Source organism: Mytilus edulis, chromosome 1 (genome assembly GCF_963676685.1).
Source record: "Mytilus edulis chromosome 1, xbMytEdul2.2, whole genome shotgun sequence".
In the NCBI taxonomy this organism is placed as follows: domain Eukaryota; kingdom Metazoa; phylum Mollusca; class Bivalvia; order Mytilida; family Mytilidae; genus Mytilus; species Mytilus edulis.
The window spans coordinates 38458776-38471372 of NC_092344.1; the positions used below are offsets into that span (position 1 = coordinate 38458776).

General features: G+C 32.7%; 1 protein-coding gene across 1 annotated transcript; it reads left to right on the plus strand.

The window, feature by feature from the left end:
- The first annotated feature begins 7426 nt into the window (after positions 1–7426).
- LOC139482271 (uncharacterized) lies at positions 7427–11502 on the plus strand. Its single transcript, XM_071266064.1, has 3 exons — positions 7427–7560; positions 9093–9119; positions 10718–11502. The coding sequence occupies exons 1-3, from the start codon at positions 7488–7490 to the stop codon at positions 11395–11397; spliced, it is 780 nt and encodes a 259-aa protein (XP_071122165.1). The 5' UTR covers positions 7427–7487; the 3' UTR covers positions 11398–11502.
- Positions 11503–12597: the final 1095 nt, after the last annotated feature.

A 12597-nucleotide genomic window follows, 5' to 3' on the forward strand; every position in this document is an offset into this window, starting at 1 on the left:
TTGAGTAGGAAAAAAAGGTAGTATGTTTGTATTTTCTTTACATTGAAGCGCTAAAATAAATGTTCACTTGATTTTGTTCTACAAAAGTATACATCATAGCTTTGTGAACATTTGTGCCATGTTTGAATATTGTTAAAGTAAAGCCTCTGTTTATCTTCTTGTTGTCATTGCTTAATACATCATTGATAAAAATAGTGAGCAGTAGCATGCAGTTACTTTTCCAATGTTCCAAAGCTTATCAAACATCTAGAAGTCTGAAAATCCTAATTTTCTATTATCTTTAAAATCACGTATCATTGGAGTCGAGTTTAGAGTATATTATGGCTAATCTTTTCCGTCGCTACTTTCGACACATTAGAAGGTATACACCGAATCCATTCATCATGTTTCAAACTTAGAATACTTCTTATTTTGGGCACATTTGTAGGATTCATTTTTTTTCTTCATGTTTTCTATGTATTGTATGTTTGTAAATGAATGCTAATGGGGCAACCTGGTGAATTCCATTAGTAACTCAATTTACCAACAATATTTCAGTCTTTGTGAAGCAACCTGGTGAATTCCATTAGTAACTCAATTTACCAACAATATTTCAGTCTTTGTGAAGTATTTACACACAGATTTGAAAGTATGCATCTCCAAGTTTTTATATTATTATGTGAATGACGATTTCCCAAGTGAAGAACTTTTACTTTTTTGAAGTCATTTTAGTAACTGAATGCTATATGTGATTAATAACACCAATAATTGTTATGTGCATATATTAAAGACGTGATGCTCATTCTTAAAATAGACTTGAATACGTTTTGATGTTTCGTGACAAAGTCCAAACTGAACGAGACTTGAGCGTGCTGTTTCCGACTGCGGCGGCGCCAAGAATGCACCCCAGTCTCTTTTATACGTTTACATGATTGTATTAGTTTGTAATTAGGTCAGTTTATGGGGAATCACTCGCAGATTTATAAGTATTGTCACATCTCATTTACATGGAAATTATCCATCAAAGTTCAAATGAAGTAGGTGTTAGAAGTTTTAGGCAAGCATACAGCCTTCAATAATGAGGGAAAAAACTATAATGTATTGTCGAAAATAAAAGGCTCTGGCGAAAATTTAAGAAAACCCAAACAATTCAATTGAAAAAATAACGGTCTAACAAAACAATTTACGAAAAAAAATATAAAAGACATGAACCAACGACAACCACTGAACTACATGCTCCTGACTGGGGACAGGCACATATATAATGTGGCGGGATTAAACATGTTTGTGAGCGCTTAACTTTCTCCTTACATGGCACAGAGGTGTTAATTTGTATCCAGATCTATGAGCATTAATACATCTCATAGCATGAACATGATTTGGCACCGCTCTCTCAGTCATGGTCTTTTGACTATGAAACTTTGCATATTTTACATGTTGAAGTTAATACTTATGCTAGTTTAATTAAATCACTAATTTTAAATAAATGATATTTGGTATGCAGTTGCATAACCATTTGCATGTCTCATTTCTATGGAGGTTATATGAGACCGACAATCATTGACACCGTTGCATAGTTTACAAATGTGTGTTTAGTTTAACAACGTATGGTAAATCAAAGGTATTCGGTATGAAGTTTCATAAGTATTGGCATTTCCCAATTTCAAATGGAGGTTATTTGAGGTATGGACTTTCGATTCAGTTGATATCAGTGACTTATGACGGCGAAATTAAAGTCAAAAGGCCAATTCGTTATAGGTTGTGAGTTTGCTTTTTATCGTGATTCAACGAAACTGTATGAGAATGTAAAAGAGAGAAATAGAGCAAAATGTTTGGAAAAAAGTTTTGTCAGTGAAAAAGCTTGTTGATTTATTGTGATTGTGTCAAACAAAATTAATATTTATGAAGAATAAAAAAAAAAACGGCGCACTTTACCTAAAACAAAGTAAAGAAAATATAATATCATATAAATGGTGTAAATTACCAAATACGGGGAAAACAACTTTAAGATTAAACTTAAGTAACATGTCTTCTTATGTATTGGTAATACGGGATCTATCTTGTTAAATATCCGGGTCAATGCGTGGGTCTATTTCAAAGTAGGGTTATATTCTACAGACATGGATTTTCCGATTTACCGTTACGCAGTAATCCCGTCATTGCTTCTTTGATATATCACTGGGTTCAGATTTGACACTAGCAACTCGACAAGTATTAGCCTTTCAAAAAGGGCTAGTCGTCTCTTAGCTGATGAAAATGAAAAGTGCTCTCGCTTTGTAGATTAATTCATTTGCTAGAATAGCCACGTGCATCAATCAACAAATTTTACCACACACGAGGTCACACGTTATGAAGTAGTATATCGTTTAACGTTGTTGTTTGCGAAACTCCAGAAGATTCGGCTATTTATAGATAAAATTAAAGTTACCTGTGTACCAGTATCATGAGAATCCATGACAAGTCGCCCCACTGGCAAGTCGCCCCACTCCTAGTCGCCCCACTTTTTCACCAACTCGCCCCACTTAAAAAAAAAATGCCCCAACCTGGATCACCAACTCGCCCCACTTTTTAAAAAATCGCCCCACTTGTGAAATGTGTTAAATCCCGTTAATATTACTCCTGAAAACTCGCCCCACTGAATGGAAAACGATAAAATCTAGATTAACATATTATTAACCAGGATGAATGTAGTAAAGCCAACTCGCCCCACTCATGGAAAAAGATGTTATCCCGTTGTATATAACTTAAATTCCGTAAACATTACTCCTGCCAACTCGCCCCACTTATAGAAAACGATAATATCTAGATTAATATATTATTAACCAGGATGAATGTATTAATGCCAACTCGCCCCACTTATGGAAAAAGATGTTATTACGTGAATATTACTCCTGCCAACTCGCCCCACTTGAAAGAAAACGATAATATCTAGATTTATATTATATTATTAACCAGGATGAATGTAGTAATGCCAACTCGCCCCACTTATGGAAAAAGATGTTATCCCGTTGTATATAAGTTAAATTCCGTAAATATTACTCCTGCCAACTCGCCCCACTTATGGAAAAAGATGTTATCCCGTTGTATATAAGTTAAATTCCGTAAATATTACTCCTGCCAACTCGCCCCACTTATGGAAAAAGATGTTATCCCGTTGTATATAAGTTAAATTCCGTAAATATTACTCCTGCCAACTCGCCTCACTTATTTGCTATCCCATTGAAAACCTTATAGAAACTTCTTATATTATTCCTTTTTTTTAATATAGCAGTAAGAAGTGAGTATTAATATATCGGTAACGTGAATGTCAACTAGCCCCACTTATGAATAGTACAAGTATGAATAGAGTTAAAGGCTACAAACTAGCCCCACTTACGAATAAAATAATTAAACTGAAATGTGTGTTGGCTTTCCAATTGGTCCCACTTATGAGAATGTTTGAAAGGCTTACTTTTTTTTTTGTTCTTTTCTTCTGCATAGTTGAAATAAAACAGATACAAGGTTAGGAACAGCATTTTTGTGACGTGTTTGTCATGGTAAATATATGCAATTTTCTATAAAATAAGTCAAGAATCATGTGTGTTTACATAATTTTATTCTCAGATGTTTGCACATCTACATAAGTATGCATAACAATAATATTTTAAACAAACATTCATTAGATCAATTATGACAAGCACTGGCATGATAACATCAAAGAAGTACTAGATTAAGTGTCAGCACTAGAAACATGAGAAACAAGAACATGAAGACATGAATACATGAATTCTCATAGACAATTATACCACATTTGCTTTTGATCTCATTGACAATTATACCACATTTGCTTTTGATCTCATTGACAATTATACCACATTGCTTTTTGTCTCATTGCTTTATATGTATATAAAAGTTTTTAATTATTGAAACATGTGTAATGAATTAAAATATATAAATGCACACTTACTGCAAGTCCAAGTTTCTGTATCCGACGCCACAAAGCTTGGTTGAAGTGGAAGACGCACCCCTTTATCGTAACACCGGGTAACACCAGACGAATACCTTTCCACATACCCTTCTCGAAATCGACTACTGCAACCTGCACAGCTGGACGTCGTGGCATAGAGGAAACTACAGCTGATAGTACCTAACAAAAGGAAACAATTCATTTAATATAGTAATATAAAAAAACAAAAACATGATTATTATTAAACAAATACATTATTATTATTATTATTATTATTATTATTATTAAACAAATACATGATTAGTATTAAACCAATACATGATTACCATTAAACAAATACATGATTACCATTAAACAAATACATGATTATTATTATTAAACAAATACATGATTATTATTATTAAACAAATTATTTATACATGATTATTAATTATTAAACAAATACATGATTATTATCATTAAACAAATACATGATTATTATCATTAAACAAATACATGATTATTATCATTAAACAAATACATGATTATTATCATTAAACAAATACATGATTATTAAAATAATATATTTTTAAATAATAATTATTATTTACATGAATTAAACGAATAATAATCTAAATAATAAAAATAATTTAAACTTATTGCTTTATAATCTCTGGTTAGCCTACGGCTCATCATGCAGAATGCCAAAGGAACCTGCTTGGTGCTACCACCACTGGTCAGGAAGGCGTGGATGGAAAACATCTGTACAAAGGGGTTACGGACCACCTTGAACGTGCCGTCTAAATACCAGGACCTCGCTGTTGACAGAACTTTTAACTGCTGGTCAGTGAAGAACACCAAGTGTCTGTAGAAGTCTACGTGGATGTCTTTTGCGGTAAAACCCTGGAGGAACGAAGTTGTAGGCAAGCTGAAAGGAAAAAACAGGATTATTTTTTTATAACTTCATTTGACTTAACAACTTTATCAAAAACTACCTTGAACAAAAACTTTCACCTGAAACGGGACAGACGGATGAACAAGATAAATTTACTATATTTAATTAAAATGCAAATTCTTATGACTGCCTTCCTATGTCATGTATATATCTTTTGTTAAGTTAGTCTTTTGCATTTTTTTTTTTTATCATATTCTAGTATATGAATGCTGCTCTCTTGGTTCAAAATATAACTATACAAAACTTACCTCAAAATCTAAGTCGTGGGGTTCTTCTGGTCTAAGCTTCTGTCTGACTCTGTTACATGTACGAAGCAGGTTAGTCACTTTTGGACGGCTACCTTCTGGCAATTCTGGGTCAGCATGTTGCACATAGGCAGTGTCTACTATAGTTGAAGCTGGTTGGTGGATGTTGTTAACTGCTTGGTTTTTAACCTATAAATGAAAGGAATATTTTATAATATTTTTTCTCGTATCAATTTCTGTTCCGTTTTTTAACCGCAACAACAGCAAACTATGTTAAACAGCAAACTATGTTATATATACCAAGCAAACATTTTGAAATACCAAAACATTCCTATCATGAATATGCATGATTAATGACCAGGGAAAATCTAATTGCTAAAATAGAGAGGACAAATCCGATACTCTACGGGATTGAAGGACATTTACTAGGTTTGGATTGTCCTAACCAATCAATAAACTTTGATTATTCACGTCTCGTAATATCTTCCAATCAGGTAGTAAGAAGCATTCACGCACTGACTGTCCATCGTTCAATTCTTAATATCGATCGTCTCCTAGGAGACGATAATTAGAAGCATGCAGGAAGTGCATTCCCTAACGCAGAATCTGACTTTTACTGTGTTTAAAATGATTAACATGTATCTTTTTTACTTTACTTTTCTGTGCTAAAATAAGACATATTTTAATTTTAAATTGTTCATGCGTCTCGCCTTAAAATTTTAATTCGCTTATTATGATAATGTAGGAGTTCGGTAACTAACGGAACTAAATCAATTTCAGCTTATCCATTCGGAAAAACGGAGATTAGCCTCGGGTTTTTATTTGTGATTCTTATTTCTAACAAGTTTTAGCTTTCTAAAAAGCTATGGACTGCTTCACTATACCCTAATTTAAGGTAATATGTGTGCATGTGCATCTGGTTGTTGAATTAGTATCGGAAATGTGGTATTTTTAAATCTTGATTGATATGAAATGGATGTATTTTAAGAGTGTGCGTCCTGGTACCTTTGATTACTATTTACACCACTGGGTCGATGCCACTGCTGGTGGACGTTTCGTCTCCGAAGATATCACCAGCCCAGTAGCCAACACTCCGGTGTTGACATGAATATCAATTATGTGGTCATTTATTTTTTTTCATAAATTTCCTGTTTACAAAACTTTGAATTTGTCGAAAAACTAAGGATTTTCTTATCCCAGACATAGACTACCTTAGCCGTATTTAGCACAACTTTTTGGAATTTTGGATCCACAATGTTCTTCAACTTTGTACTAATTTGGCTTTATAAATATTTTGATATGAGCGTCACTGATGAGTCTTATGTAGACGAAACGCGCGTCTGGCGTATTAAATTATAATCCTGGTACCTTTGATAACTATATACACCCATGCTTTAAAACAAAATCTGTTTGAAAATTAAAACAATTATAAATAGACGGGACTCTTGATGTGTGCCTTTCTGGAGGTGTGCCTAGATTGTCAAAAGTTATAAAATACAGATAAAGATGTTTGTAAACATTTTACTGATAGTCTAAGGAACATTGTTTAGCATAGAAAATCGTGCAAATTGCAGAGTAACAAATCAAATAATCAAGTTGTTAATGTCTGTGTCATTTTGGTCTTTTGTTGATAGTTGTCCCATTGGCAGTCATACCACATTTTCTTTTTATACGTATTAATAATTAATATTTCAATATTGAATTTATCTGTGAAATGTATGCATAATAAAATGAACATGAATTAATGACAGTTGATCGGAACTGAAAAACACATAGTTAATTTTCGGGCATTTGATGTCTTATCCTGGACGAGAAAAGTCTGTAATTCTTTATTTCATTTAAGCCAATAGCTGTTGCTATATCTCAGCCTCATCATAATGCACCAATCAGAATCTACACGTGATAAGTAATTTATTCAAGATGGCGTGTATTTCGAATGAAACCTAATATCTCCGAACCGTGATGCGAAGCAAATATTTACAATTCTGTGTAGACTTACTGTTACGATGAATGCTTCATGTTTTTTTCATGTTTTCTTTGGTGGTGTTCTTATTTTGTAGCTACCTTCGATTTACATTCCTTCTTCAGTAAAAAGTTATTTGCGATGATGCTTTCAAGTGATGATGACTAATTTTTATTTATTTACTAGCTACTAATTTTTCTGTGCTAAAGATTTAAGTCAATATGGCCCTCTGTTAAAGGTGGAAACGACATTACAATAAATAGATAAATGTACTAGACAAGTGAACGAAAATGTCACCTATGAACAGTTATTTTCATTCATATGCACATTAGAGATTAAACGTATGTTATAAGAGATAAAAAGATAAGGGCTGACGTGTGTAAAGCATTTTATTTTAGTTTGCATTTCGGGTTTGGCAATATGGCGTCAATAAACATGGTGCAAGTTTTAACTGTTCTGTTATATGTTTTAGTGTGTTCATCTGGATTAAAAGGTAATTAGGATGTAATAAGAACGATTTAAAAGTATGTTTTTCCGTTTATTATTTATAACTAACAGTTTTCATTGAGTTGACAATAAACTCGTAAAGGAAATGTATTCAACCATATATGTGCGATTTTGATATAAGTGTTACGAGTGCGTGGCGGCGTGGTAACTGCGTAAGGTGTGACGCATGGTAACTGCACATGGTGTAACAAATATGGCAACTGAGGTTGTAAAAACTCGCAGAGATGCTTATCCAAATTATTTGAGAAGGAAACTAATGAAAATCTCGCAGAGTGCAGGTTTATTTTAGAGTTTCATTTCATACGCTGAATTCTAACCTAATAACAGAAGTGAAAACAGAATAGAATTTGATATTCATGCTGCTTTTTGGAATAAAACAGACACATAATAGTCTAATTTTGATGTCCTTGTATATGTATAGTCATATATATTATACACTTCTCTTATTTTTTTCGAATCTGTATTGTGAAAATGATGTTCTTGTATCCACAAATGTCTTTTATGTATGTATTTTATTCCTAACATATACAAGACAACTGATTAACCAAAAACTCCCCAGCACGGTTGAGCAAAACAAATTATTAAAAGACCTATCACAATTAAATAAAATAAAGTTTAGATTATTTTTCACGTTTCCTGGAAGATCAAACTGCACTACTTGTAGATAAATTTCTATAAGTTATACGTGTATATTTGTAGCTTCCAATAAGTCTATATGCTTATCTGTTTAGCGAAATGTGCACTTAAACACTTGGTTGATATGAATTCTTATTCGTAATGGACAATTTTTTTCTGATGATATAACATTAAATGTGATTTGATATATCAGCTCAATTTGATAGTTCAAAGTTTTAAAGAAAGAGTTATGTGAAAAAGGAAAGTTATTTTTTTCTATTTAATAAAATGGAAAATATATACGAAGAGGCTGTTAATTCGAAAAAAAAATCTGAAAACATGGTTGCTTACTAATCTTTTTCTTTCTTGTTTTCCTGTAAAGCCAACAATAACGCTTCATGTGGCGTACAGTTATTTACTAGCTGGTACTGAGCTCGGGTATATTTTGATTATGCGTGGTTCAAAAAGGGTTTCATTGTTTTTCGGAGTGAAAGTTATATAAAAAAGGATTTTTTTATGTATTGAGCGTACCTGATGGAAATTTTGAATGTAAATTGTGGTGTGAACACGACAAATGATATACTGCAGTAAAACCTTTTTTCCTTCAATTTATTTGTTAAATAAATTTGTCATATTTAAAATGCCAGTATGCATTTTAGTACGATTGGTCCTGAAATAATTGTTATCATGTACGAGATAGACTTATAGTGTTTTTGATGGCATATTCATAAGTTTGATTTTCTTTTGAGGAAACAGAAGGACATATTAACTCAAACCTTTGAATGGTTTTTGAAATAGAACCGTCAACATTTGGTTCTTATTTAGTCTCTATTTTTGGCTCCTTTTTGGTATTTTATTTATGGACTATTTAATATACAACAATACTTATTGATTAAATTTCAGAAAGAAGAAGAAGAGGAATTTGCATTGGTGAGTACATACTTCAAAACTTTGCTAAAATTGAGAATAAAAATAGGGAATGTGCCAAAGAGACAACAACCCGACAATACAGCAGAAAACAACAGAAGGTCATCAACACAGGCGATGTCTTCCCTGTGTAAGTCGAATACTTTGATTGTATTTCATGTCTGCATGTTTCTTTTATAATACTTTATAATAGTGGATCTGATGTGGTATGATTTCAAATTGCCAATGCGGAGAGTTCTCTCCGAAAGAGACTATTTAGTCTTAGATGCATGATTTTTTGTTTTAGTTGTCGGTGGCTTTGGACTAGCTGTCAGTAACTGTGAGTACTCTCAGACCTGTACTAAGTGTTTTTGTTGTTGTTGGGATATACAAGTAACCGGCCAAGTCCCCTCTGTGCAGTATGACTATTTGTATTTTGTATTTGAGTTAAACTTTTTCAACTGATTTTATAGTTCTTTCTTAAGGTAACAGGTACGTAAATGGCTTGTTCGGTGATTTTCAAAAGAAATTATATACACGTAGAACTTATAAAAAGATAATGAAAAATCGAAAAATTTAAAGGTGGTCACCGATCTAATTTCCGAGAAAATGTAATATCTTCTGCAGTTTAAATCAATCCTATGATTTTTGTATAAAAATCAAATGTTTTTAAGGTATAATTTTCCTTTCTTTTGATATGTAATGTTCATGGGGTTACCGAACTCCCTTTTATATATCAGTTGTTATTCAACACCACTGCCCCAGGCTAGGGGAGGGTTAGGATTCCGCTAACATGTTTAACCCCGCCACATTCTGTATGTATGTGTCTGTCCTAAGTCACGAGTCTGTTATTCAGTGGTTGTCGTTTGTTGATGTGTTTCATATTTGTTTTTCGTTCATTTTTGTACATAAATTAGGCCGTTAGTTTTATCGTTTGAATTGTTTTACATTTGTCATTTCGGGGTCTTTTGTAGCTGACTTTGCGGTATAGACTTTGCTCATTGTTGAAGGCCGTACGGTGACCTATAGTTGTTAATTTTTGTGTTATTTAGTCTCTTGTATATGGTTGTCTCATTGGCAATTATACCACTCTTATTTTCATATATATAAAGAACTAAATTGTAAAGCTTTAAAAGACCACACCATGTTCAAATGTGAAAAAAATCAAAAGAGACAACAACCAGCTATTTTTATCTGTTTTGGTTACATATTGCTCATTCGATTTTTATTAATTTCATTTTCCATACTAGTTTTCATATTTCGGATTTTATCTAAGTCTGCATATGTATTATAATACTATAATAGTTTAATTATGCTTTTAATCCATTTAAATCATACGTTTGTTGTGGGGATAAGTTAAAGATATGAAATTTAATTAATTAAGCTTTGCGAATATATCTAGCTAGAGGTATCAATGCAAAGACTCCAACGGGAAATCAGGTGTTATTGCATCTTTCTTTTGTCTCATCTTTAAAAAAAAATTGTAAAAAGTGTAATAAAAAACAAACAATAAAGCATGTTTAGAACCCAAATAAAACCTAAGTTTAGTAAGAAATAATTGGCAGGTTTTTCGAGATACCAAAACGCATTTGTGTTTCTTGAAGGTTAATTTATCTTTTCAGACACATGGTCCAACATTCCAAATCCATGTTTAAGCAATCCAAACAATACAATTTACTTTCCTCACCCTGGTGACATAAGGAAGTTCATACAATGTGACATGCTTGGGAGAATGTACATCATACAGTGTCCATCAGGCGAAAAATACGACTTCAAAGCATCTTGTAAGGCGGAAAATGGTGCCAGACCACCTATAGTGACCAGAATGCAAGCTATCAACACTGCACCTGATGCTACTCCACCGACAAATATCAACACACGAATTCAAAATCCTTGTACAAACGCTAACATGGCTAAAGGACTGATGTATTTTCCACACCCTGAAGACCCTCATAAATTCATCCAGTGTGAACAGTCTGGGAATGCTTTAGTGGATTCCTGTAATGACAGTTTGGTATGGAACCAACAAAGATTGGCTTGCGTTTATAACCTACAACCCGGAGTAGGTCAAAGCACCACGACAACACCATTCACAATTGGGACTACCAGTAGTAACTCACTACAGACGAATCCATGTCATTTGAATGCTGTTACCGCTGACCAGCTGTTTCATCCACATCCTAATCCACACAAATTTTACCAGTGCGATGTTTGGGGAGATGTCTATGAAAATGATTGTCCCACAAGTCTTATATGGAATGATGCCGTGAAGACGTGCTCTGCACCTTTTGTTGTTGGTTAATTCAGTTTTGAAAACGGAATAAACATCTTGAAATTAATTAGAATTGATAAACTGTAAATTCAGAAATTATTATATTTTTTTATTAATTAGAAACATGTGACAGTATCAGGTTTGATCATTCATAATTTCAGTACTGATTATTTTTAACAAAATATTTTGCTGTTGCATTTCTTGAATCGCGCATATCTGCTAGTTTTCGGATGATAAAAACACGCACAAGTATTTGAATTTATAGAAGTTTGTGTGTCAAAGGTCAAGAGCAAATTTGAAAATATAGCTAAAGAATAGGTCTATTTATTGATTGTTTTTGCTAAACGTCCAGTCGCAAATATTTCATGCGTGAATAAAAGTAGATGCGAGTATATATATATATATATGCGACGAAGACAACAACGTAAGATAACCCATATGGTCCATACTATCCATACTATATATGAACCATATCCGGAATTGTAAAAATACTGCGAAGTAGTAGTTAAGAGTTATTTAGGAAGATGTCTTGAATATATGAATGGGACCTTCCGATGTTTATTATATCGTATTTTTGGTATTACTTCAAACACGCACTAATTTTAAATTCATTAAAAGGCAGTACCTAAATTTTACCCCTAAAAAAACATTAAAAAGTCATCAACTTGAAGTTTTCAAGTAACATAATCTTTCAAATTACATGTACGTAAATATGGATGAACTTACCTCTTGATAAACACACAAAATCTTCCGAAGCGACATATGCTACATTATAATAGTTTTGCTTTTGAATAAGTTCTCTGGATAACGGCGATCAACTGTCTCACAATATTTTGACAACTTATTTTTTAAAACTAGAGATTCTGCGAATACTACTCACAGAATGATTCTTCAGAAGTCAATTATTTTTTAAGAGAAACAACAAAAAGAAAAGTTATGATAAAAAACGAAATTGGAGGTTGTTCAGTACAGATCGAATATCGTGAAGATTCTAAAAAAAAAATACGAAAAATTCAAATGATAGTTTAAGGAGCTACCAATATAAAATTGGTACCCTAATTTTGCTTTGTAAATTTCAAAAATAATTGGACTAAAAATCAAAATATGAGGTGCAGATTCTGAGGAAGTTCCTTTCATGCTTGGATTCGGAAAGAATATCGGCGGACAATAATATCAAAATTATAGAAACTTCTACCAGCTCACGCTCTAATATGGCCAAGTTTATGTTGA

Excerpts from the sequence above, each read along its gene's own strand:
- LOC139482271 (XM_071266064.1), top strand. The coding sequence starts at position 7,488 with ATGGCGTCAATAAACATGGTGCAAGTTTTAACTGTTCTGTTATATGTT. Across the intron at positions 7,561-9,092 it reads GTGTTCATCTGGATTAAAAG|AAAGAAGAAGAAGAGGAATT; the intron begins GTAATTAGGATG and ends ATTAAATTTCAG. Across the intron at positions 9,120-10,717 it reads AAGAAGAGGAATTTGCATTG|ACACATGGTCCAACATTCCA; the intron begins GTGAGTACATAC and ends TTATCTTTTCAG.